The 26907-nt window shown below is 30.3% G+C and overlaps 5 protein-coding genes across 36 annotated transcripts in view; 3 read left to right on the top strand and 2 right to left on the bottom strand.

The window, feature by feature from the left end:
- The first annotated feature begins 295 nt into the window (after positions 1-295).
- On the top strand, positions 296-1875 carry LOC100642901 (NADH-quinone oxidoreductase subunit I). Its single transcript, XM_003400943.4, has 4 exons — positions 296-458; positions 611-854; positions 932-1124; positions 1412-1875. The coding sequence occupies exons 1-4, from the start codon at positions 431-433 to the stop codon at positions 1541-1543; spliced, it is 597 nt and encodes a 198-aa protein (XP_003400991.1). The 5' UTR covers positions 296-430; the 3' UTR covers positions 1544-1875.
- A 1669-nt stretch (positions 1876-3544) lies between these two features.
- On the bottom strand, positions 3545-8036 carry LOC100642660 (vacuole membrane protein 1). 2 transcript variants are annotated; one of them, XM_012316641.3, is made up of 6 exons: positions 7844-8036; positions 6349-6567; positions 5055-5399; positions 4426-4935; positions 3937-4206; positions 3545-3872 (listed from the first exon to the last, which is right to left on the bottom strand). In XM_012316641.3, exons 2-6 carry the CDS (start codon positions 6349-6351, stop codon positions 3741-3743), a joined length of 1260 nt encoding a protein of 419 aa, XP_012172031.1. In that variant the 5' UTR covers positions 6352-6567; positions 7844-8036; the 3' UTR covers positions 3545-3740. The 2 variants fall into 2 exon arrangements, with proteins under 2 accessions (XP_012172031.1, XP_003400989.1); XM_003400941.4 differs by lacking the exon at positions 6349-6567 and having other exon boundaries at positions 7844-8033.
- Positions 8037-8051: 15 nt separating this feature from the next.
- Positions 8052-10984, top strand: LOC100642777 (very-long-chain (3R)-3-hydroxyacyl-CoA dehydratase). 3 transcript variants are annotated; one of them, XM_012316639.3, is made up of 6 exons: positions 8052-8158; positions 8871-8950; positions 9039-9155; positions 9859-10093; positions 10182-10286; positions 10373-10984. In XM_012316639.3, exons 2-6 carry the CDS (start codon positions 8888-8890, stop codon positions 10936-10938), a joined length of 1086 nt encoding a protein of 361 aa, XP_012172029.1. In that variant the 5' UTR covers positions 8052-8158; positions 8871-8887; the 3' UTR covers positions 10939-10984. The 3 variants fall into 3 exon arrangements, with proteins under 3 accessions (XP_012172029.1, XP_012172028.1, XP_048268783.1); XM_012316638.2 differs by having other exon boundaries at positions 8871-8971; XM_048412826.1 differs by lacking the exon at positions 8871-8950 and having other exon boundaries at positions 8074-8158.
- LOC100643015 (putative peptidyl-tRNA hydrolase PTRHD1) lies at positions 9955-13249 on the top strand. 11 transcript variants are annotated; one of them, XM_048412829.1, is made up of 3 exons: positions 9955-10093; positions 12620-12809; positions 12973-13249. In XM_048412829.1, exons 2-3 carry the CDS (start codon positions 12624-12626, stop codon positions 13144-13146), a joined length of 360 nt encoding a protein of 119 aa, XP_048268786.1. In that variant the 5' UTR covers positions 9955-10093; positions 12620-12623; the 3' UTR covers positions 13147-13249. The 11 variants fall into 11 exon arrangements, with proteins under 11 accessions (XP_048268786.1, XP_048268787.1, XP_048268785.1 ...); XM_048412830.1 differs by having other exon boundaries at positions 9966-10093; positions 12623-12809; XM_048412828.1 differs by lacking the exon at positions 9955-10093 and adding an exon at positions 10182-10286.
- A 263-nt stretch (positions 13250-13512) lies between these two features.
- LOC100645348 (collagen alpha chain CG42342) overlaps positions 13513-26907 on the bottom strand; it is a 118140-nt gene continuing 104745 nt past the window's right edge. For 10 of the 19 annotated variants that reach the window (XM_048412785.1, XM_048412797.1, XM_048412792.1 and 7 more), the window contains 16 exons: positions 26637-26763; positions 26013-26101; positions 25479-25568; positions 25345-25389; positions 24962-24988; positions 24803-24838; positions 24564-24668; positions 24233-24277; positions 23289-23351; positions 19071-19097; positions 18831-18884; positions 18510-18536; positions 17506-17541; positions 16337-16471; positions 15624-15892; positions 13513-14804 (listed from right to left, as the gene is read on the bottom strand). In XM_048412785.1, coding sequence (XP_048268742.1) covers positions 15767-15892; positions 16337-16471; positions 17506-17541; positions 18510-18536; positions 18831-18884; positions 19071-19097; positions 23289-23351; positions 24233-24277; positions 24564-24668; positions 24803-24838; positions 24962-24988; positions 25345-25389; positions 25479-25568; positions 26013-26101; positions 26637-26763 — 1032 coding nt within the window. In that variant the 3' untranslated portion in view covers positions 13513-14804; positions 15624-15766. Of the gene's footprint in view, positions 14805-15623; positions 15893-16336; positions 16472-17505; positions 17542-18444; positions 18537-18830; positions 18885-19070; positions 19098-23288; positions 23352-24232; positions 24278-24563; positions 24669-24802; positions 24839-24961; positions 24989-25344; positions 25390-25478; positions 25569-26012; positions 26102-26636; positions 26764-26907 lie in introns of those variants that run through there. The other 9 variants (XM_048412798.1, XM_048412802.1, XM_048412786.1 and 6 more) reach the window with 8 other exon arrangements.

Here is a 26907-nt window from a genome sequence, read left to right as displayed (position 1 = left end):
ACTTCTTCCTCTAAGAATCTATAGAAATATTTTAATTAATTGTTTTTAATACTGAAAATTAATATACCAGATTTTAGTGAACATTATTACGTAACCTAGATGCCGCTGATATGTGGGAAAAGTTTGCAATTAGACTTATATAAGCTGATGTAAATAGGTATAGTTATACCTATTATCTATTATAAATTTATTTATTACATTTATACGACCGTGCACTAACTATAGTATATATATACATATGTATATATGTATACTATAGTTTTATACGGATACATGAAGTTCAATTTTCAATGCGAAGAAAATTATTCTTAGTTCGCGCATAGCTAGAACCAAATTGTATCTGTATAGTATATATCATATATACATATATATATACTATATCGTGAAAAGAGTGATTGCACGAAGTGTAGGCAATTATTAAAATTTCAACATGACATTCCTGAAAACTATACAACCAGGTAAATTTAACAAAACTATTTTCTGTTTCCTAATACAATTTAATTGATTCTTTTTCTATCAAATGTAATATACAAATATCATATAACCTATAAAATTATTATTTTGTCTTAATTAATACACATTTGATTTTATGAATGTATGCTTTTTACAGGTTTAAAATTATTTCAAACTTCCACAAAAATCTTAAATGTACCTGTACGAACTAAATATTATATTATATCCACGGAGAAGCCAAAGTTTGTTGATAATGTAACAAACAGATCATTGTTGCTAGAAATCATACGTGGTATTGGAATTACATTTTCTCACTTCTTTAGTGAACCTGCAACAATAAATTATCCTTTTGAAAAGGGTCCCTTAAGTCCAAGATTCAGAGGTGAACATGCATTAAGAAGGTATTGGTATAAAGCTTTTTATATCAAGAGTACATAAAATTTGTACTGAAGAAAATATAATAAATTTATTCTAATAGATATCCTTCAGGTGAAGAAAGATGTATTGCATGCAAATTATGCGAAGCAATTTGTCCAGCACAAGCAATCACTATTGAAGCAGAGGAAAGAGCAGATGGATCCCGCCGTACAACAAGATATGACATAGACATGACAAAATGTATATATTGTGGATTCTGTCAAGAAGCTTGTCCAGTGGATGCAATCGTGGAGGTAATGATTAATACATAAGTATATATAGTAGTGCTTTTTTAAATTCAAATAGAGCTATTTTGTCTAAATACAAATAATCCAGCCGTACCATTACTTAGTGTAATTTAAATCTCAGTATCAATTTAATGTAATCCAAATCTAACGACAAAGAGAATAAATAGACATAGTAAGAGTAATATATTAATTTCTAAATGTCGATATCTATCATAAAATGTAAACAATTCTATGTAGATATATGGGAATACCTGTTACATAAGATTTATATTTACCATATGAATTAATTTTAGGGTCCAAACTTTGAATATTCAACAGAAACACATGAAGAGTTATTGTACAATAAAGAAAAATTGCTGAATAATGGAGACAAGTGGGAATCAGAAATTGCTAGTAATATTCATGCAGATCATTTATATCGCTAAATAAATTGTAAAATTTAGTGAAATATAATAATAATTAGTAGTAATAATAGAAGATGTCTATTATGTGTGAGCTATTTTATCAATAAAATGCTCACTATATATATGTATGTGTGTGTTTGTATATATATACATATATCCTACATATTGTTAATTTTATTGCAAAAGAAGTTGTAATGATGGGACACTACTGATGCTACTTTTCCTTAGCATATACTTACCATATAAATGAATTTAATAACTCTGTTTTTTCCTTCCTATATATTGGTTAAGTTACTTCATTTAAATCAATAAGAAAGTAAATATTTATGTAAATAAATCACGTTATAAAATCATATGAATATCAATTATATTTGATGTTAATGAACAATGACTTGAAATAATATAATTTTCCATGTCTTTATATAAATTTTACACATTAAGTATCTCATTACTAATGAAAATTTTGTATATTATTACCTGTTCTTTTTATTAGTTTCTATACTTATTATTTATTATTTACAAACATGTGTTAATCATTTTTAATATGTTTTTTTATTTATAATATTCCGTCGCCCTCCCAAAATACCTTGAATAATCTCTTACGGTAGTAATATAAATTACAAACTGTTATTCATATACATATATATATTCAGAATAAAAATGTATGACTCTACACTCATTATTTATAAAGGTATGATTCTCATAACATTAAATTTTTAATTTATCACATTAATGGAAAAATACCAACTAGTTAAAAATACAATTTGTACTTATATCTCCGAAAATATCCCAAAATATTTTGAAATCACTCGTGTAGTGAGAATTATACAATGACAAAAAGTTATCTATAATCTACATAATATTTAAATCAAGTTATATTAAAATATAATAAAAATATATTAATGAAATATGTAGGATATGGAAAATAAATTATTTTATCAATACTTTCCAAATAGAAAAAATTCAATGTAAATAAAAAATTTTCTTCAGCAGCAATTTTTACTCTTTTAAGGCTAAAAACATTGTATCTTTCATTCATATTTTTCTTATTCTCAAAATATTTTTAAATTACAAGTAATATTACATTCATTCCATAAATATAAATGCATTACAATGAAAAGCGAAAATGTCATAAAAAGTGAGTGAGAGTATATAGTTAAAATATAAATCAATATCGGATCAATTGAAAAAACTGAGTAATTTCTATGAAATCACGAAAAATCGTTACTATTTATTCACTAACCACCGATGGAGATGAACTTTTTAGATCTGTTCTGCAATCATATGTATTATTAACTATACGTATATATTTCTGACTCTATCCTTGGAAAGCTAATCATAAGATTAGCTTTTTGTAACTTTAGTATAAAAAACCAATAACTGAAAGCTCTTTTTTTGGTACTTGAACATAATTTATACCACTTATCTACTCAATTATGATAGATAGTACTGAAAGATGCTAATAAGAGAATGTATTTGTCAACTAAGAATATTTAAAATAATTATATTTAAATGTTTATAGGAAGAATGCATATCTCAAACAGTTTTATACCATATTCGAACTGATTAGAATCATAAATCATTTACATTATTAAGTATAATATTATTAACATCCTAGAAAGAATTCTGATATTATAAATTATGACTGTAATAGTAAAAGTAAAATGCTCATAATATGTATCATACATAATATGCCCATAATCTATACTACATAATATATAAAAATCTCCCCTAAGATATACATATATGTATGTATATTGTTAAATACATACACACATATATGTGTAATGTGTTTTGTGTTTTGTGTTTTGTGTTGTGTGTGTGTGTGTGTGTGTGTGTGTGTGTGTGTGTGTGTGTGTGTGTGTGTGTGTGTGTGTGTGTGTGTGTGTGTGTGTGTGTGTGTGTGTGTGTGTGTGTCAAAAATGTTTCGTAATATATATATACATACATACATATATATATATATGTTACGAAACATTTTTGACATTTAGAAGCATCCTAGAAAATTAGACTTAAAAAAAATTAAATTTTATATACTTCATCCTTCACGATTTATTCATATTGCAAAAGAGAAATTGTGCACTTAAAAATTCGGCCACAATATTATTATTATTATTTTTAGTACCTTAATTATACTGCACTTTAATAGCAACTTTATCTGTACGTAGTTTTTTAATTGATTTTATGTTTACATTGTATATCCTATATTCAATAAATTTTAATCAGTACATTCTTTAGTTCGTTTACGATGATAATTCCTTGCTAACGCATGAATAATTGTTACTAAAAAGTAACATAACATCAACATTACAAACTTATCAAATAACCATGAAATTGTTGTTACTCCATTCTGAAAACAAAATAAATATTTAGAAATGTGTAAATACATTGCTCACAATAAATTAAGATCATACCATCGACGTTTTATCATGCAATTTTTCTTTCTGTTGAACAAGATACTTTTTCAATGGCTCTTGAAATTTCCTACCAACAAATGGTATAGTCGCTAGCATTTCTATGGATTTATCTAAAAGTTCTTCATTGCAAGTTATAATTACTGCAAATTGTTGGATATGCATTTTTATAATTGCCTTTCCTATAAGTGTAGCTCCAAAAAATGTCCAAAATGGAATTAAGTAATGACCACATGTCAAGCCAGCAAGATCAAACAATGGATTGGGGATCTAAAAAAGATTTTTGTGTAAAAAATATATTGTAAATGTTTCTTAATTTTAATAAAATTCAAAAATTATATAAAAATATTTTCTAAAGATATATAAAAATAAAACTTTTTTAATATAATAACAATAATATTATAATTATAATATGATTTTCTAATATAATAATAATATTTCTATATAAATAAAATTAATCTTTAATATTTAGAAAATAATTTAACTTACTGAAGCACAAGCAAGAATTCCCCAGAATCCAGCTTTTTGCACAAAATGTTTCATAATTAGCTTTAGTCGAATTAATAATGAAACATTTTCTCCATTTTCTAAAGCTTCTAAAGCTTCTAATTCTTTTAAATCTTCTTGATCACATTCTTCATTTCTATTATTTTGTCTGCTAGTTCGAGCTGCCCTAGCCATAAAATATGGTGGTAATTCACCAAGTGCAGTACCAGCACCCCAAAGCATAGCTTCTATGCGTACTTTTCTCATGATATTTAATATTCCTGCTGTCCACATTGGATCAATTGTTGTTGGACATATTATTTGATCAGGATATGGTGGTTCAGGAAAATTGAGTGCGCCACATTCATACGCAGCCATTGTGACAGCTGCTATATGTGGTCCTAGATACAGTACAAAAGTGTGTAAACCTGTACCAAGACCTACACTGGAAAGGACACCTAAACCTATCCAATATAACCACCAAATTATTTTTGTCTCCCATGCTTTCAATATCTGAAAATGTACAAATATTTGATGACTTTAAATATTAAGAAAAACAAAGATGGAAGACTAATATGCAAAATTTTTGTACAATAATTTACTATACTCCCGACTTTAATTATAGAACTTACCTGTTGATGTGGACCAGAAATTATACTCAATATCAGAAATAATGTAATTATTGATACTATGCTCCATACTGTCTTTTTGTAATGCAATGCCTTTACCCCGAAGTTAAATATATTATTAAAAAGTTCTCGGAAAAAATAATTCAATGTGATAATTGGATGCTGCCACAAAGTTAAATGTTCAGAATCTATATATAATTCATTGTCCAAATTATTTAAATCTCCTGAAAATGGTGCAGATGATTTTTTCTCTTCTACATTTTGTTGAGCACCATTAACAGGTGCTGAATCCTTCACACGTCGAATGGCAGTGGTATTTTCCAACATGATACTTCCTAACTGATTATTCTGCAAAAATAATAAAACAGATCATAAATAAATTTATGGTTATTTAATAAATAAAGCATTACAAAATATGTAATATATTAGAAATGAATAAAATATTATAGTCATGTCACACATATTGTCATATATGTCACACAATTTAAAGCAGCAAAAAATAAAAAAATATTACAAATTTGTTATTATTGTATACAACAATTTATTCCCAATACTTCATTCTAAAAATATGAATGGAATATTACAAAATTAAATTAATGACATTGATTACTGTGATATAATAATTTTAATAATATATGTTAAAATATTATATTACTTCATACTGATATTGATATTAAATATTAATAAAATCATTAAAAACTCACTGAAGCAATATTAATGTTATAGTTAAGTATAAGTAATATACAAACTGATCAGTAATAAAATATTTAGTCATCACGAATTTCACATGCAATATAAAAAAGGAATATATTATATATGAAAATTTTTTAAAATTACAAATAGGAAAATACTTATGTAATGCAAAAATGTAATGTTAAATTATTAAGACAATAAAAAATGATATAAAAAGATAATAATTCCAAACACTTCATATTAACAAGATTAAATTAGTTTGCAGCCATGTACAAAGTTTTTAATATAAAATCTTTACTTTATTGATCAAGACATTATATGTAATATCTTTATCGTATTATAAAATTGAACACTACTTTCATGCTGTTTCATTTCTCATTACTAGTAGATTAGTGTTAAATTATTTTCTCTTACTATTATTGTAGTTTAATTAAGTTATTTATTTTCATTAATTTTTCAAAATATTTATGACACATAATGTTAATGTAACTAGTATTAGATTAATGAATTTATGAATCAATAATTACACATAACTAAATATGTTTTAATATTTGTATAATAGTAAACAGCATACAATTATTTGTAGAATGGATACATTCTATACCATATTTGCGCTGTTCCCTGAAATGTGCAGATGGTGTTTTAACGAGCCATTAAATGATTTCTGCTAATTCGTAAAACTGGCTTCACTGTAGTAGAATTCATTGAGTTTCTGCTACCCGTATGAAAAATAGTGTCTTCAAAATTCTGTATAATACTGGTAACAGCTACATTCGAAATAGTGCTCATCTTTGAATCTATTTTCCATCATGTCATCATCAAGCTGCATTAGTTGTATTATTAACTAATTATTGTTATGATCATAAAGGAATAAAAATATTCTAATAATTATTTTCTATTAATACTGATTACCAATAAGAAACATTAATTTCCAAATAATACAAATAAAACAATGACAAATATAATTTATTGAATTAAGATATAAATTACTTTTACACTCCATATCATATTATATAATAAAAACTTTAAAAAGAAATTTTACATAAGACATTAACAAAATTATATAATTTTAACAGATAAAACTATAATTAGACAATTAAACAATCTGATTTTATTGTTCTCTTTCAAAAAATTTAACATTATTTAACAGTATTTATTGAAGCGTTTTAAATATAAATACAGATATAACTTTATGTACATTGATTTGCATATACATAAAACTAATAAATATACAAAATTATTGTTTAAATTATTATAAAAATTGTTTGAAAGTAAAGTTTTTGGTGAACAATTTGAGTACAAACAGTTGTTTCTAATATATTTAATTTTTATATAATCTACATGGTAATACAGGTACAAATATTCACTATAATTCATTGTTGATTTTAATTTCTTTAAATGTGTGCCATAAATCAGAAATATACTGCAATATACAAAATAACATATACAAATATTCCATTAAAGTTAAATTTAAAATAAATAGATATATATATATATAAATTTACTTACTGTGCAGACAAATACTTTAAAACTCACATAATTTATAACATTATTATTACATATTTTCTAATAATGTACTTCTAATTGTAATTAAAAAACAGTGTGATTTTCAATAACTATATAAAATAAAATATTTATTAATCTATCCTGAATATTAAAAATGGTTTTATGAATTTCTCACTATTATTTATATTTCAAATATTTAATTTCACCAATCTAACATATGTATTCACGAGTTAATTTAACCTCCAATTTTTTATCTTATACATTTTGTACACGATTAGTATTGAATGTATAAGATTCTAATCAATAATTGGGGTTAATTATTGATGTTTTATCTAAATAACACTTAAAACTGCATATTATGTTGTCTGAAATTGCGAAAATTTATGCTACTATACAGAAATCGCACGTGAAACTAAGCCACGAAAACATAATTTGAATGCTGGAAATTTATTTCATATTTTAATGTTTCTCAAAGAAATACGTACAGAATATTTTATCAAAATGTGTTTTCAAAATACAATATTTCTTTTTATGAAATATCGAACATGATATAATATAATACAATCTGATAACATAAAATGTAATTGAATTACCTTTTAACCTTAAAATACGAATATGGCTAAGTGCTGGATCAATCGAAAATGTTTGTTTTCAAATCATTATGAAACACACATTTGAGTAAAAAATAAAGTTCTTGGTAATATCTGAAGTGATCAATAATTAGCATATGCACTTAAAAAAAACAATGCTTTTATTCAACTTAATTAATTAAACTGTCAACTCGACAGTAACACATTTATATTTATATACATGTGTATGAATCCACAACACTTCCTATATGTATATTGTATATGTGCTATTACGCGCAAGTCTCCACGTATAAAAGTGCCTAATCATTAGTCTTTTAGGTAATATAATTCCTCTATATAATCATCGCCTTATATCGAATACCTCGCATATCTTACACTGATATAATTCTAAATTATTACTCGTTAACACAATAAACCAATCAGTTTTAACCAATCAGCGTTTCTGTAAATAAGTATTGACACTTTAATTATACTTCACATGAATGATTTTAAAATACAAGGCATGTCTCTTGCCCTTTCCTTCTTCATATTTTATTTTAATGAAATAAACAATATAATATATAAATAAAAAATTTCTAATAGCTAGAAAAATAAACTAGAGTTAGAAGCACGTGGTTCAAGATCTAATATTTTTAAATTTAGTGATTTTTATCAGATTCATGTTTTCTAACTTTATATAATTATTAAATTACGTAGCATATTCAAACAGTAGATATGTTGGTATCATATTATGAACTTAATTGTTAATGGCTGATATGTGCAGTTCTTACATTTTCGTGTAATCAAAATCAAATGATAAATCAGACATTATTAACTGTAATGTTGACAGTGGCGTTCGTTGGTGTACGAAATTTTGTGTTTACATCGAATAACTGATAAATTTATATTTACAATGTTAAAATACAATATATATAATAATGAAAATTATTTAAAAAATAAAACGATACATCTTTTACTAACTTAGAACGAAATATGTACTTTCAATATCGATCTGTTATAACAATAAGCTGGATAAAATTAACATTTATAGAAATATAAAATGGAAAAATGGCAGATATTTTAACTCCATTTGTATATTGGGCTCAAACAGAGCAACAAATTACATTAAAGGTAGACTTGACTGATACTTGGGTATGTAATTTCTAATATATAAACTCTATTGTTTATCAGTTTATATAGATCAAATTATATTTTGTAGCGTGTTAAAGTTAACATGAATGAGAACAAATTAAGGGTTACTGTTTATGGACAAGGTGCTAGAGGTCTTAATGAGTATGGATTTAGCTTGGATTTACATTCATCTATTAATGTTGAGGTAACTTATATTGTTCAAATAAATTTTATAATTATGATTTATTACATAGATACATATTTGTGTTTTTAATGGATAAATGTGAGTAAACTTGCAATTTATATTCACATTCTTTTTATAGTCTTAAATGATAAGTAAGATACATTGTTATTTATAGGTAAATCATTTTTAGCATGCTTCAATAAGTTTTACTAAATTTCTTAAGCTAAGATTTTTTGCACATTATAACTCGATAACAAAATAAATAATATGAAATGTATAGTTGTTAGAAAAGATCCCTGTTCTTTTGTTATAATTGTAGCAATAATATTTTACTTTATCTTATGGAGTAACTTGGAGTTAGGATGGTAAGGCTAAAAATGACAGAGCTATCTATAATGATTTCCAACTACTTATAATAGAATAATGATAATGTATAATATTTTACATGGATCAGTATGTTATGAAGTTCGGAATCCATGTAAAATCCATACAACACAATTCAACAGTGTGGATCCAATATTATAATATTTTATTTGATTCATCATGTATAATAATGCATTGTCCTTTAATATGTAATATAAGAATAATATGGAAATATTTATAATACCATTTGTTTTATGGTATATCATCATTTCTAAAATTTGTATATCTTTAATTTTTAGTAAAAAGATAACATGTTCTATATTACAAGTACAAATAATCAACGTAAAATTGATTATTATAGGAAAGTAATTACAAAGTAACAGCTCGACAAGTTGATTTTACATTGGGTAAAAAGTGTCCTGCTTGGTGGCCAAGATTAACCAGTCAACCACAAAAGCCATCATGGCTGAAAATCGATTTTGATAAATGGACAAGCGAAGATTTAGACGATAACGAAGATGAAAGACGAGATGTATGCAGTGATTATCCCGACATGTACGATAAACTTCATGAAGAAGAGTTTGGTTATAGAAAAGGTATACTTTATTAAAAAATGTTTTAATATACATAATAATTGAAATACATTTCAATACTAATAATATTTTACAATTATTCATTGCGCAGAAGATTTTAAAAAAGTGTATCTAATTATTTATAACCTTTGTCAATTTGTTGGTTTTATCTATATTCTAACTGTAATGGGAATTATGTATTCGCGAGATGGACCAGGTTAGTAACTGTATCATATATTTAAAATTAGTTAAATATAATAATACGTAAATTGATTTTTTTAATTAGTAAATTTCTAATTGTAGCATCTATGAAAGAAACTTACATAGCTGTTGGGAATGCAATGAAATTTATACAACTTATACAATTTTTAGAAGTTATGCATTCATTATTTGGTTACACTAAAAGTAGTACATTTGTAACATTTGTACAAGTGGGAGGCAGAGCATTTATTTTATTTATTATGATTGAGGCTGAACCACGTATGCAAACGAAACCAGTTGTCTTTTATCTTTTCCTTGTATGGAGTACAGTAGAAGTATTTAGGTATCCTTATTATCTCACGCAATTACTTAAAATAGAGATTTCATTTTTAACATGGCTAAGATATACAATATGGATGCCTTTATATCCATTAGGCTTCCTTTGTGAAGGGATTATAATATTAAGAAATATCCCATATTTTGAAGAGACACAGAAGTTTACTGTTTCTTTACCAAATTCTTGGAATTTTGCATTTCATTTTCCATCATTTTTAAAGATATATTTACTCATATTCTGTTTACCCTTTATGTACATGTTGATGTCTCGCATGAACCAAATACGTTATAAAAAGTTAGGCAAATCTAGGTTGAAAAAAAAGTATGCGTGATGTAAAACATGATAAGATAAAGAAATTAAAATATTAGAAAATTTCATCAATGGTTTAATTATTACAAGTACAATTTATCCCTAGAATTAGAATGAAATGATTGAACAAAAGAAAAAAGCGATCTTTACTGTAAATATATTTATTTTAAACATATGATATATAACCATGTTGAAGAGATTTTACATGCAATATTTAAAAAATACATTAAAGAGAACATTTTAGTCTCTTCATATTTATAAATACAAAGCTAATATGAGTAGATCTTATGTACAAGTATGATTTTGTAATTATAAATAAATCAAGTATTACTAAACAAATTTTATTTTTATTTGTATCTATTTTAATATCTTTATCTCCTTGTAATGTTTCAGATTTTATAACAAATATTTTGTATAGTTTCGTATTATTTGTCATATTACGTTTTATTTTTATGTGATTGTTTCAAATATATTGCTAGTTATATTTTAACGCTTGTAATGTTTGAAATATTAATTAGAAGTGTGATAATGAGCGATTTGATCAGTATCTTCGATTTTTTCGAACTTTGATATGTTAGAAAAGGCTATTTAAATAAGCAGAATATCACAAACGATGTGTCGCGAAACTAAATCTAAATTTAACCTCAATCCAGGAAAAACACCAGAAAATTTCGTTATTTTTATTTTGCGATTCTCCTACTAGAGTTAAACCGGTAATGTTGTCGATTAAAGGTGTCTTCTTTAATTTTAGTGATCTTGAAATGTCATAAAACTTAACATTTTGAACAACTTTTATCTGTACATATAACCTACGTTCAGCCTTACATTTTAATATTTGGGGTTAGTAGTAATATTAATTCGGCCGCCAGCATTTCGTTGCTTAATCAAAGTAATGCACAAAACTTTCTGACAGGAATTTTTATTAAGTTTTCAAAATAGTACATGATGAATCTTTTCGTAATTATGAATAATCATTATTTTAAATATTATATAAATTCTTCTTTTTAAATAAAAACGCTTTTCTTTAATCATATTATTGTTATGTATAAAATAATGAGTATAACCAGCTATAAGTAATGTCAAATTGGTAAGAATGTCCAACTATATAATTAACATGACCATGATATAATTAAATGTTTATTTTTTAAATGTTCATTTTTACAACTTAAAAAGTAGAGATGATGGAGTTTTTTTAAACCTTTACTTACAGATAGATTGCAGCAATTTCTAATGTATCAATGATAACAAAAATTTGTCAAATATACAAAAGTTATTATATTCTATATAAATGAATTATGTTTTGAATGTTGTAACATATTATACACAGTATTTATGTATGAGTAATTTGTCTTTAATAACAACAATTTATATAAATAATACATCTGATTTAAACTACAATGCCAAAAGAATATTACAATGATATTTGTATTTTACTTTTGAATATTACAATACTAAACAGACATAATGTCAATAGATAAATACTTTAAAAGTACTTCCTATTGTTTTCTTATTTATACGAATTATATATATTTTTGGCACTTACTATGTAAGGATTGTAAATGACATTAAATTTAATATATAGAAAATTAAGAGTTTCATCAACGAGTGTTTAAAGTTTAATAATTTAGCTTGATCAGCCTTACAATAGCCTTTGCATATTCTATAATTTAAAATTAAATTAAATTAAACATCTTTTGCATTAGTAGGATGAGCGTGCTAGTTCAATATGTGGTGGTACGAGGAGATCTTCTGGAGACAATGAAGTGGCCCATTGGCGCAGTTGTAGCTCAAGCATGCCATGCGTGTACTGCTGTTACTCATCTTTTTTATAATGACAATTACACACAAGCCTACCTTGCCAATTTAGATGCTATGCACAAAATTGTCTTGGAAGTAAGTATATCCAGGAACTATATATATCATAGGTATTAAACGTCAATTTGAATGTATTATTGTGCATAACTATTGTGTATACAGTTTTTAAAACAGCGAAGGAGTATGGTGACATTTATAGTATACTCATACATGGATATATTTATATGTATATAAATGTTAGGTTCCAGATGAGACCAGTTTAAATAATTTATGTTTAACATTGACAAATGAGAACATTGATCATAAGCTCTGGATCGAACAGCCTGATAATATTCCAACGTGTTTGGCAACAAAACCTTACCCAAAGGATAAAGTAAAATCATATTTCAAGAAATATAAGTTACTTAAATTGTAAAAGAATACAATTTTCATTATACAGCTACATTATCCTCTTTTATATTGTACATCAATTGTAATAAAACTAAATAGTAATATAAAATAAAATAGTATTAAATATAGTACTATATATTTTAAGGAATAGTCAGTATCAAGTTTTAGTACCTTAAACATTGTCATTTGCAATGTTATAAAACGAATTGAACTCTGCTTAGGAATATGTCAAGAAAAATTTAGTAATATGTTTCATATTGTATTAAAAAGATAACAAATCAATCTTATGCCCATTATGAATCTCTTTTAGCTTTATTTTTTTTATATATATAACAATAAATAGGAATTATTTCCAATTCGGGATTTACTATACGCCAATGTGAAAACGATAGATATATACTTATTCTTTATTTAACAATACCTGACAGTATTGACAATGTGTACACGTTACTCCTTTGCTTTACAGTTGATATTATTACTAATCTAGATGAAAATTATGTCGAGATATGCATTATTAACTGATATTTGTATAAAAATCTTCCCTTGCGATCGCGCAGAAATGTGCACTTTTTTTTATTAGACGTACCGAAGGCAATAAAATGGCATAGGTACGCATATATGTATTGTGCACATAAATGACACATACTGGGAAAAGAAATTTTCAATCGTACCTCGTTAAAATAATCATATGGCATTAGTTTTTCGATGAAAATAAAATTCCAAGTTTCGTAGTTGAACTTATTGTACAAATTTTGATTAAGCGAGAAAACTAGATCTGGCGAAAAAGTATATAATTTAAATTTAAGAAGATCATAGAAACATAGTAATGTATAATAAAGGTAATAATTAATAGTAGCTATATAAATACATAATATTATAATTATGCTTAAATGCATTTGGTTGCATTTTAGCAAGCAAATAAATAAACAGAAAGATAACATCGACTGAAATTTACGTGAATATACGTTCAATTCATCTTTAGCTAAAGAAGGTAAAACAAAACGATTAACATTTCCAACTTTTTACATCTTGTGCTTCCACGAGACATGTCCATATAAAAAAACGCGCAGAGAGAAAAATTATTTCTTCACTTAGAGTGCAACGTATTTTAGCAAAGAAAACACGTTGACAATGACGTTAATAGACCAATAAAATTGTTTATTGTTTTAGAACTTTGCTATCGCTATATTACGTTGTGCAAACGATATTTGGATAATTCGGTCATTAATTTTACTCTCCTTAGAAATAAAGTAATTTATAAATTATTGATGTTTACGTTTACATTATAAACAAATTGTCGATAAAATTATGATGTCGTTCTAACCGCATTTTCGGTAGTAAGCTCTAAATATTTATGTACACGCACTATTTGCGGACGCTAAACACTGTAAGTACACTTATTTACAACACCCGATGGCAAGAAGATTATTTCGGCATACATGTATTTTATATGCCAAAAAAGAAAAAAAAATATATATATGTAAAAAAATATATATATTTCTTTTTCTTAAATACATAACTCGATTTTCTTCGCGTTAAATTGGATGAATTGTATTTTTACGATGGAGTATACACAGAGGTCTTTGAAAATATGTACTATCTTCTTTTAAAATACTTGTATCACTGCCCCTCTTCTTTTTCGGCTTCCTCTTCTAGCCAATCATGAAGAATATTCCTTCTTCTCTGAAAAAACGAGGCGAAAGGGAATCTGTTGTAAATATTTGTAGAAATATTCTGTAAAGCTTAAAGCAAATACGATAGATTCGTATACATTCAAAGATGAAGAAGATGGTCGCTTTGAAATATATAAAGTAGGTACGATGCTTGTACGTACAGGTCGCTATCTATTCGAAACGAATCGATTTTTCATTGTTTATGCATTTCATTAATTATCAATTACGATTACAAATTACGTTATCGTGCCGATAAGCAAAGCAAACGAGAATGTAAGCGGATAATTTTACAAAGAAGCAGTCTGGAATGTTGCTTTTGACATTAATCTACGTATTTTGTGTTTTTATTCTAATTAAAAAAAAAAAAAAACAAAAAAAGAAAAAAGAAAGTGCAGCTACAAGCAAGTCTTTGAACGTGTTAAAGCGTTATTAATTTCTTGATCGTCACCTTGAAGCTTCAAGTACAAAGAAGTGGCAAGAAAGCCGAATTGGAAATGAATTTTGACGACTGTAAATATATCTTCTATCTCTTAGTACTTTTTTGATATATCATATACATATCATCTGTCACTCTATCTTTTTTGGACAGGAAAGCAAAATAACCGTAAGCATTGATATGAAACTTTAAGCAAGACTATTGCCACGGACTTCTACTTAATTAACATACAGGTAACATGTAAATAAGTAATACAATAAAAGTAAGGAGAAAACGTAAGGAGGAGCAAAGTTACAAGAATTCTTTCTAAATCATTTTTGTTATTTAGGAGCGTGGTGTTTTGCTGATTATGCATGCATACAACGTTAGTATAACTACGGGACTTGCAATTACCAGGACCACGTTAGTTTGGGAGAGCAAGGTGAGACGAGTGATGAGGGCGATGGCGGTGGTGGTTTTGGTGGTTGTAGTGGTGATGGTAGTGGTAGTAGTTGTGGTAGTTGTTGGTAGTGATTAGGGCAGCGCACAACGAGCAATTATTGCTCGGCTAGATTTGCGTTCGGATCCGTATACTCCTCGTAGTCCTCTTCTGGTTCTTCGTAATCCGTCTCTGAAGTTTCAGGACCTTCGACAGCTGGTATCGAGGTGCTAGTGATGTCCTGCTAAGCATACACGAGAATCCAAGCGTTCGTTCTACCTACTTTTAATTCTTTACAATTCCCTTTCTGACCATTCGTTTCCATTTCACTCGCTACAACTTTCTTCTCCTCGCATTAATTCTTCTCGATACAAAGATTTTTTTTAAGAATAGGAACGACCTTATCGACTAAATCGCTGCATACGTATACAGAACATTTAATTAATATTATGTTTATAAAAATACATTTGTATATATAAAAAATTCTGCCAAGGTGAAGTATGCCAATTTATTATCAATTAATATCTTTTAAAGACGAAACGTCTCGAGTATCGTGGGAATATCTAATCAAGTATAAAGACAAAGGGGGAGAGAAATCGTGAGAAAGAACGTAACAGGAAGTCGTCTATTTCGGACTTGTTCAAGCCGACAAAAATTAATTGAAATGAATAGGGAAAATGTGAGATACCTGGGGTGGTCTCCAACCGCATCCTGCTAGCGGGAGTCCGTCGGCTCCTAATGGACATGGAGCATCTAGCCCGGGTACACCCTGATCTCCTTTGTTGCCTTTGTCGCCTTTCCTACCGCGTTTCCCCGGCGGTCCCTGTATTCATACGTAAAAATGTTTCAACGTCTAAATGGCGAACAGCTAGATATTTTCGCGAACGTGCAAAAAAGGCCAGGCACACAAAAAGAATCTCTTTATGCATAGTAAAATATTCGATTGATTGTGCAGAATACGCAATTGAGCATTAACGTCCAAGAAAAAGGCATCGAGAATATTCTCTATCTTAAACTTGAGACCGCGTACTTTCGATCGTTTCGACTGTTCTTTTCGTTGGAATTTTTGTACTAATTTTTCATCTCAACGTCATACCCTTAATTGCAACTAGATTTCTAAACAAATTTATTGACTATCAGCGAGTTTATATACGCGCTTTCGCTATACGCTGGTGGCAGCATATGCACGTAGTATATATACATATATGTACGTACGTATCACTGAAGAAAGGAATGTGAAATTACGTTTTTGTACGAACATTTATCTCGCGAATTCGATGATCTTTTTTCAAGGGTTGCGACATGTTATAGGACATGTAGAAAAGTACAATACGAAGATACCAGAGTGCAGAAATACAAATATGTGTTTCTGTTACATGCGTTATGCATAAACACTGTACTGTGTTAAACCATCCCTAAATTCGGTATTCGAATTTCATATAATTTCTAATTAGACATTAATTATTCTTTATGCTAAAAATACATTTCGATAAAACATGTCAGTGAATGGTTAAATTGGTGCACTTCTTTGGCATAACTTCCGATTGACGACACATTTGGATTTAGTAATATTAAATATCGTAATACTAACGATAATTAATTAGTCTTAGCAATGAAATGATAGTAAACGTTTATGACAATGATATCGCTGATAACGATGATAATGACAATACAGTAAATATGAATGAAATATTAATAACGAGTTTCCGAATGAAAAATTTTTAGATCTGGAACGAGAAATTATTCGTCCGTCGGACATTGTATCGTTAAACGTTTATGAGCTTTGTTCGCTCGCCAAACTACGAATTTCCTTGCCCATTTATTTAAAACTGATAGTCGAATTTCATCAATACTCACAGATTCGCCTTTAGCACCTTTCTCTCCCTTCGGTCCCTGGAATTGGTACGTCAAAGAATTTATTCGTTAAGTGACGGTCGTGCCTCTCTTCGTTTCTTTTCTACATGCACGATACGTATTGTGGAAAAGAACTTTTTGAATATTATACATCTCTATGCGAAACTTGCTTTCAAAGGCATAACACGTGTCTACGATCACAAATGCGTGAACTAGTGAAAGAAGCAAGCGATACAAGCTATAATATTAGCCCGTTTTATTTTTCGGTTAGTTTATGCTCTCAGTTTGTACACTCTTCGAGAATCTAATTATCAAAATAGAGAGAATTGTGCGCTTCTCCCTCTCTTCGAGATTAAATTTTACAATTAGTTACTTTCGAATGAATTCTCGATATTCTCTAATTGTAGGTATTTCTAGGAATTCTAAAACTTCAGGTATTCGAACATTTATGACGATCTTATATATAATTTTCTTTTTCTTTCATTTTAGATCTGACAAATAAATTGATAATTATAGTTGTGATAAATTTGATAGTTTAACATTAAAAACAATGCTTCAACAACGCTAGAACTATAAAAAAGATATACTATTTCAAAAAATATACTATTTGACTCTTCAAGAAACAATTTTCTGACTCTTAATTCATACGTTTTATATCCATTATTTTCTGACATTCTGCTTTTCTAAATTGCTTTAACCGTCCGAACCAAAAGAAACGATTTGCGATCTTAAAGCGAAATATTTGAGAGTAAATAAGCAAGTACTATATAAAATAGAAGGGATATTTGCAATAATAAAGAAATCGTGCAAACTATCGTCGGTGTAAAGAGGGAGAAAGGCGCAAAACTTAATCTCAGCCCCCTCCTTTTTCGTGCAAAAGAAGTAAAGAGACGAATTTTGGGGCAGTCCCCGGGGTAGATCAGGCAGATGTATCGTCGTTACCCCGGGCTGGTTAGACTGTGTCGCAGTCACACCGAGGGGCGAGCGATAATCGAATGCCACTGTACCTCCGCGCCAGGAATTCCATCGGTACCCTGGGGATAAACAGAATGTGTCGTTGGTGTCTCGACGACGGTATAATCGAGTTTCAGCAGGATGAAATATCGTTTGGTACGGTTAAATGGTTAGATCGACACAGTATGATTCGTATTGAATATCAAGCCGAATCGAATGGTTTTTCCAAGCGAAAGCAATTTTTGAAATTGTTAAAAAATTAGTAGAAATACTATTTAAAAATCTAAGATTCTAAGATTTCTAAGAAAGTAATTTTATTTCGACGGGTTAAGGTCGGTTATTCGTTTAAATTATTGAAATAAAACGATACTTACAGGTAGGCCAGGATCCCCTCTTTCTCCCTTTGTGCCTGGTTCTCCTTGCGCACCCTGTAAGTATGAAGAACCATAACGGATACTATGATCTGTACGGATACGTTGAAACAATACCGTTAAGTTTGCAACTGGCTTAATCTATGCCTGAATGATGAAATCGTAGTGCGAGCGTAGTGATCGAGGATCCAAAAATCATAAATATAATGTATGGTTAAACGGGTCTCCCCGAGGATTGCTCACCTTCATGCCGTCTAATCCTGGTGGCCCCTGAAAGGCAGAGGAAACCTTGTCAAATTCATCGAAGTCACCTGATAATTGATATCGAATATGCCGATTCAAATGTAATTTATTATTAAGAAATTTTATTAAGACGCCCTTTGCCCCGTCATTCGCAGCAATATTGCACCTTGCCAAACTCTCCGCAAATGTTTGAATTTTAATCCAAAGTGGAGTATATTTGTGTATGTATGTTGATATTCTTATCAGTTAGTTTTTAACAAAGTTATCTGAAAGAATATTTTTGTTGCCTCGATCTTCTGCAAATAATCGGTACCTGATTTTTTCTTCAAACGCGTTCGTTTTCGTCACAACAGATTACCAATGTTCGAAATAATCCTAATACGTTCAAAACATTTTTGCCTGTTTCGGTAAGGTAATATCACTGTATTATTGATTTACATTATTTTATTGTTCCCCTCGATGTGAAATAAGATATTCTACCAAATGTGACGCACATAAACACTTCCTAATAAACGTATTGATACAACATACAACGGATGGAACACGATCTAGAATTAGTTTTAATAAATATGTTTATCCTAAAGAATTGTTCAACCGGTATTTAACGATAAAGACCAAAAATTATTCGAGAGCGAGGCAAGAGTACAATCGATGGGCGTGTTAGGCAAAGGAAAAGATAAAGAAGGAGCTCAATCGAATCCAAGAAAAACAGAAAAATAAAAAACCAGCGGTATTCACATTGATATGCCAATTATGTCTTAAAACACCTTCGCTATGACGTATTACGAGATGGCATAACGATCCAACAATTACGTTACCGTCGTGGTTGCAGCAAATTAACACGTGTTAATTTTTCTCTTATGAGATTATGATCTTTTTTCTTTTCTTTTTATTAAAAAAAAAAAAAATAAATAAATAAAAGAAAATAAAAATATATATTCGCGATCAGAAGAAAGAAGGGAAAAAGAAAAAAAAGAAGTGTAAAAAGTGACAAAAGTAGTTTGTACAATGGTCGTCGGATCGCAGCCAGAGCAAAATGCAAAGCGGTAATTTCACTACAAGGTGTGAGAAGCGTTAAATTTCGAAAGGGCATCGTATAGAAGCAAAGGACACAGGCACATGCACATTCTGTTTATTAATTGGGACAATGTAAAACAAAATTGTTAGAGTCAAGTATTCTTATACGCAAATACGCCGTCGTATTCTTCTTCTATAATTTTCTTTTGTTAATTACCAAGGCGCGCCGCTTTACAATACACACATACGCACGCACGAAATGTTATGTGCTTTCCCCCGCATACCTTTATACTCGTTATGCCATGCATATGTAGATATATGCGTACGCACACTTGTACACGTGTACATATACACATATGTGTACATACGCATGCATACACATGTCGTATACACACACACATACTTCTCGATCAGTTACTTTTTCTCTGATATTGTGTGCATATGCACGTGTATGGATCGTTCGCTATAATGGGCGCACATTCACACATGTATTATCATATCATATGCTTAATTCGCGCATTAGCGTTACCGTTAAAGTGCTTTCACGATACGAGAGCTTCATATTTTTACTCATTCCGTTTATCTTATTAAAAATCTACTCGCATTAATCTCTATATATTTCGATTAGGATATGCACAGCAAAAACGGTAGCTAGTACACGCTTTCTAATTCCAGGCCAGCAAAATATTCTTTACCACATTGATAAATCCCATTTCTACAATATCGATATTATTCTACATTGTACAACTTTCTGGTATCTTTTTATTCGATTGTATCAACGTTATAGGTAACTAGGATCACAAATAAGGATACTCGTTTACACGTATTTTCAAATCGTCAAGTACATCGTAAGTCATTATAAGTATCTTTCTCACTCTGTACTATTTTGTTTCTTAGGCCTTTATCATTTGTGTCTACCAATCTATATCTTGCATGTCTTTAAGTCATACAGTTCTTTCGCGTTGCTCGAATTTATTAGCATTCGCGATTGTTTCGCATTTGTCTAAGATGTCAATTAACTCCCCATATATTGTAGGTAATGGTAATTAATAAAAATTTACGTCAGGTTATTCGTAAGTAAACATACCATGCATTCTATTGTTAATAATGTGGCAAAATTAGGATTATTAACGATGGAACACGTATAGATGTTAAAAATATTCGACGTAACAACGCGTTATACAAAATAAAGCTACAAAAATTAGTGTAAATTTAGTACATTTTAAAAATGGCACTTTTAAGAGATAATTTGGAGCGGTAGAAGTTGTAGGATAAAATCTAGATTTATGTAATGTAACAAATTTACCATAATACGTATTTCTGATATATTAAAAATAACAAACATGTTAAAAAATATACACTTCGTGATTATACATGTAACACCAATTCCAGTGGAATATAAATTATACTATGTTTTTGATTATCGAAATATAAAATCGATGTCTCTTATTCCCCAGCTAATACGATTACGTATTTCGATCGCATCGAAATAAATATGAAAGTACAGCGAAATAGAACGGTCGTAATAAATAGTTCTCTTATTATCACGTATAAAAAATATAATATGCTTTCGTTAAGTACAAATTAATACCTTAATGATAAAGAAAAGAAAGAAACGAAAAATAGGATAGAAAAAATCGTAGAAGGCCGACTATGAACGTATTTCGCAACGAATAAATAGAACTATCGAACGAAGAGCAGCGGAAAACAATGAAATAATGTTACGGAAGTATAAAGAAGAAATAGAAAAAATATAGCCGAGTGAAATGTACGTAAATTTAATCGAACTATCGATAAGCGTTCAACAAATTTTCGTAGCGTTCTTCGATAGCTTGTAGAGTGTAATGTTTTATACACAGTAATCTATTATCTTAATCTATAGTTTAATTTAAAAATATTTTAAGGCAAAATTTGCTTAGCTTTCGTACCGTGTTACCACGTTATAACGCTAAAGCTTCGTTATTTCGAACTTAACATTTTTACTTCGGTGTATGCGCACACACGTCATACACAAACATACACACACGTGCGCGCGCGCACGCACACACATACGCACACATAAATGGTTGTAGAGATAAACATATAGAGTATGTTAAAAAGGACGGATGGTAGTGCGATCATCCGCTAAGTATTACGTTGGATAAATAAAAATGTATAGCACCGACGTAATGCGTATCTGTACTTCGATATCGAAAAAAAGAAAAAAAAGTAAAAGGAAAGCATCGAATAATTTACTCGTACACATCGAATATCTATGGAAGACGCTTTGTTTCTCCCGAAACTTCACTCTTGTCACACATCGACACGAAAAATCCATAAATCCAAATTATCAATTATCCTCTATCAAGTAAATTATCTTTTTTTTTTTCATATTTTACGTCCGCTACACTTTGCACACGTGAATGTACCCACTATGTAATACAAGTACAGTCACCTTATTTATTACCACCGCACACGTAAGACACGATTCGTTACGTTCTTTGTTTTGCTCGAATAACGATCAATTGTAGTAAAATCCTTTCTCCTTTACCCATTTGATACGGGTTACTATGTTTGAGAGCATGATATATCACAACGGTGCCCGCAACCTTTTTTGCAACGGACGGTCCTTTAAGCTCCCTACCATTATTCATCGTTGAGGGATATCGTTAGTAGATTCTGATCGATAACAAGCCGATGAAGCTACTAAAATCCACCGAGTCAATACTCGGAGGCATTCTTTTGTTTTTAATAACGACTCGAAAGCGATTTACTAACATTTATCCTCGCGATTACACTTTATCCAATAAATGCTAACGATATGACTTGTAACATTGAAAACTTCCGACAACTTGTTAATCCGAGAAGAGATCCTTTCGAGGTATATATGTACTCGTATCGCCTATGGTTATCTCGTTGTCCCTCGAGTCGCTTTCTATCATTTTTCTTTTCTTTTCTTTTCTTTTCTTTCATTTTCTTTTATATGTATCTTGAACGACGACGATGATCGAACTGTGATCGTTCGTTTTACGTAGAGGAAACGACACGGAAGGCAACATACTCGAGAGGCAATCAAAGGATCTCGCTGAGGACGCGAAGAAGTACGACATCTTGCCGAATGAGCGACAATCGATTACACTGGTCGTTAGTGAATGCCTAGTAATGATTCAGCAGCGAGGCCAAATAACGATGACGTTAGGAGCGAGAGGTCCGCGTTCTTACCATGGCACCAGGTTTCCCGGCATCCCCGGGTTTTCCGGATTCTCCTCTCAGTCCCATGGGGCCCTGTAAAAAGACAAACACTTCGATCAGTGATTCGATTACAGTACGATCGTCGAAGCATATACAATGACGATGAATTTGTCAATGGATCGTGTATATATGCTGCTTCGCTTCCCTCTTTTTTTCTTCCTATATATGGCGCACATTTTTCCCCCTTTCGTTTTCTCGTATCTGTACTTTTATTCTAGTAATAAGTAGTTATTGCATTATCGTTGTAAATCGAGTATGGGTTGCTCGGAAGTTTCGTAGCATTTTTCATAGTCGATACATTTTCTTGCGTCTATTTGTTACGAACATCTGTGATTCTATCTTCTACAAGGTAATTTCTAGTGCTTTACTGTTAAATACAGCAATTGAGAGCAACCGGTATCGGACAAGAGATCGTTTCTCAACAAGAAAACGTTAGGCTTCGTGTATCGAGGAAGAGCAAGCAATACGTCGAAATGTACAGTACAGCTCCATCCTTTTCATTCAACAGACGCGACATCGTTTTATTTCCTCTGATCTTTAAACAATTCAATGGACTTATTGTTAAAAAATTATAGAAACTATTTAAAAACAATTAATCGCCGCAAAAGATGGAAAGTTTTTTTGAGAAGCTAGCTAATAAATGACAAAGGATCACCGAAAGAAACGATGCGTCATTTAATAAAATGCTAATTCCATACGTTTTATATTTCGTTACGCACTTTCCAAACAACCCAGTATCAAGATCTATTTTTGTTTCAAGCTAGTACCTTTTCTTAATACCTTAAGATTAAGAAAACGTTTAATTCGTCGATGGATTTCCGCCTTATGCGTTCGATCGGCTCTATTTCTGGTATTTTATCGCGTTTTATAACCTACCTAACCTACGAACCTAATCTTGAGAGGAAAATACGTACGGGTAGTCCCATTGGACCAGGATCTCCTTTGGCACCCTTCTCTCCCTGTAATGTAAAAAAGAACGACCCGGTGAAAATAGGTCTATTATACGTCGTAACGATTCGTTTCTCGTCCTCGTTCATATTATAAGTTAAATACATCTATATCTGAATTATTTTATGAAAAGAACAAACACAGAATCAAAGAATGCCGTGTAGCATTTTCTAAACGCTTTCGTCGTTTCGATCGTGTACGTAATAAAATTTGACACTGATCGTGATTTTAACGAATAAAGAAATTATCTTAATGGAATGATTCTTTTTTGTTTTTTAGTATACAATGATTACTGACAGGATCGCCCTTTGCACCATCGTGTCCTCGGTCGCCTTTTATGCCCGGTGGACCTTGAAGCCCAGGAGTACCAGCTGGACCAGGTGGTCCCGGTGGTCCCATTATCTGTAAACACAATTAATTATCTAATTTCACGAACGGAGTTCAAAGCCTAAGGTAAAGTATCAAACACGGCAATATGTTTCCAGCGCGACAAGACGTTGAATAGAATGAAAATTTCAAATAGTACATTTACTCACCACTTCGCCGGCATTTACTTCGAAAGTACCGTCTCCCTGTAATAAAGCGAACGGGTATAACGTAAATATTCTTTTACGACGGTTCATCGATAATTTCGAATAGCGATGGTATCGGATAACGAGCATACTACGAACGAATATGAACGAAAATGGACGTACCTGCCTTCGCCTGAGTTTCTTGTATTTCTGTCAATGGAAGCCCCATGTCGTGTCATGAAAAGAAATAGATTTTATCATGAAATTGCTGAATACCTGCCGTTAAAATATCGTATACTATGCTCGGGCCTTTGATTTCAAAGCAATCGACACGGCGAGTACGATATACTTGTCATACACGTCGAAATCAAAGATCCAGAATTACTCGCAGTGAAAATTGATGGATATTCAACAGCCCTCACGTTCGACGAACGCTATTCTATGAAAAGAATCAATTATATCTCATCTTTGCTATTGAACGAAAATATAATGCGAAGAGATTTGATACGAGAGGGTTTCGATCGTCCATCTGCTGCGTGTAAAATATTATCGAAAGATCGACTCACCGATTCACCTTTCTCGCCTTTTTCACCTTTCAACCCTGGATAACCCTGTTTACAGAGGACACGCGTTATACGGTTTATTCACTCGAATTCGTACTCGATAATTTAACAAATGACACGTTGAATGATTTACATACCGGTGGACCAGGCAAACCTGGTGGTCCCATAAGTCCTGGAGGTCCGATGTCTCCGTAGTCACCTTTCTCACCTTTCGGTCCAGAAATACCCTGTACAAATATTTAATACTGACGACGAATATACGTAACGTTCGTATAAATTTGATTCCTCCAAGATCCAATAATCTGTCTAGTGTAAATTTACGAAGAGAGAAAGAGAGAGAATTTATTATTCACGATATTCGTAATAAAGATAGCTTTCAATTTTGAAAGAAACTTTATAGAAGAACCTACGTAAATTAATAGAATGTAAAAATTGTTCCTTTCGCGTGCGTGTACGAAAGTTATATGTTAGTGATAGTCGTAATAGTAATTAGTCGTTATAAAATTTGTGTAAATCTGTGAAGAAGCTGTGAAGAAATTGTGCGATAAATTGCTGTTACGTATAGATGTATTCTTTTTGTTAGATCAGTTTGAGAACTTTATTGTTGCATTATGAAGTGGTATGATAAATTAATCTTTTTGACTACAGCTTTACTTGTACGATTTACTTACCGGCAATCCTGGAGGACCCTGGATACCAGTTTCTCCATCTGTTCCGTTGAGTCCAGGTAGACCAGGTACTCCTTGTTCTCCCTTTGGTCCTGAAATTACGAGTTTTTACAAGTACAAATAAATAACAATTATTATTTATGTCGACTCAGTTCGTTTACATAATCGGTTCCTATAGACCAACTGGTTCGTCAATTAGCATCAGCATTTTATCTTATTTCACTCACACATATACACACGTAATATTCTCACTCATTTATATTACGTGAACGAATGAACAAGCAAGTTATTTTCAAAATTTGAGAACTCTTTTCGAGATAAGATAGATAGCATTGACAAAAGAATATGTAAAGATTTTTTATCGCATCGGGATGATATAATTTTTGCTTAAGGTGTAAAGAGAAACTGATATGGTTTCTAAGAGCGTAGAATAGACAGTCCACATCCACGCATAGACAGTTTACGATATAGTCTATGATATACAGGATACGAATAGAAGATCCATTAGATTGGAAGAAATGCCAAAGAAAACGCTTTGTCGCTGGTAGCAGTCAGGAGAAAAGATATCGTTTATTTTCATCCGTCTTTTTCTTGAATTTCGCAGAGGAATGGCTCTTGGAAATCTACCTGGTGAGCCCGTGTCTCCCTTGGTGCCTTTTTCGCCTCGGTAACCCCGTTCCCCGGGTTCACCCTTTGGACCCGGTAGACCGGGTGGGCCTCTCATCAATGCCACACCGCTTTCACCCTTGAAACCCTATAATGTAACACTGTAAGGTCAGGTCCAACCAGGTCCTCCATCTTTATATAATCTTTGTTTGAAAATTCCTTTTTTTTTTTACGGCGAAGCGTTAATCGGTTCCATTTTCAGGTGAGGATGGGTGTCGGGAGAGGAATATTG

The sequence above is a fragment of the Bombus terrestris genome, chromosome 15 (assembly GCF_910591885.1).
Source record: "Bombus terrestris chromosome 15, iyBomTerr1.2, whole genome shotgun sequence".
NCBI classification, from domain to species: Eukaryota; Metazoa; Arthropoda; class Insecta; order Hymenoptera; family Apidae; genus Bombus; species Bombus terrestris.
The sequence above is the reverse complement of the archived record's forward strand: the minus strand, read 5'-3'. Positions and strand labels throughout refer to the sequence as shown.

What these genes read in the sequence shown, in the direction of transcription:
- LOC100642777 (XM_012316638.2), top strand. Translation starts at nt 8,888, where the DNA reads ATGGCAGATATTTTAACTCCATTTGTATATTGGGCTCAAACAGAGCAA. An exon ending in TAGACTTGACTGATACTTGG is followed by an intron (nt 8,972 to 9,038) that starts GTATGTAATTTC and finishes TATATTTTGTAG; the next exon opens with CGTGTTAAAGTTAACATGAA. An exon ending in ATTCATCTATTAATGTTGAG is followed by an intron (nt 9,156 to 9,858) that starts GTAACTTATATT and finishes TGATTATTATAG; the next exon opens with GAAAGTAATTACAAAGTAAC.
- LOC100642660 (XM_012316641.3), bottom strand. An exon ending in TTTCTGGTCCACATCAACAG is followed by an intron (nt 4,936 to 5,054) that starts GTAAGTTCTATA and finishes GTACATTTTCAG; the next exon opens with ATATTGAAAGCATGGGAGAC. An exon ending in GAATTCTTGCTTGTGCTTCA is followed by an intron (nt 4,207 to 4,425) that starts GTAAGTTAAATT and finishes AATCTTTTTTAG; the next exon opens with ATCCCCAATCCATTGTTTGA.
- LOC100642901 (XM_003400943.4), top strand. Translation starts at nt 431, where the DNA reads ATGACATTCCTGAAAACTATACAACCAG. An exon ending in CCTGAAAACTATACAACCAG is followed by an intron (nt 459 to 610) that starts GTAAATTTAACA and finishes TGCTTTTTACAG; the next exon opens with GTTTAAAATTATTTCAAACT. An exon ending in CAGTGGATGCAATCGTGGAG is followed by an intron (nt 1,125 to 1,411) that starts GTAATGATTAAT and finishes AATTAATTTTAG; the next exon opens with GGTCCAAACTTTGAATATTC.
- LOC100643015 (XM_020866788.2), top strand. An exon ending in TGCACAAAATTGTCTTGGAA is followed by an intron (nt 12,810 to 12,972) that starts GTAAGTATATCC and finishes TATAAATGTTAG; the next exon opens with GTTCCAGATGAGACCAGTTT.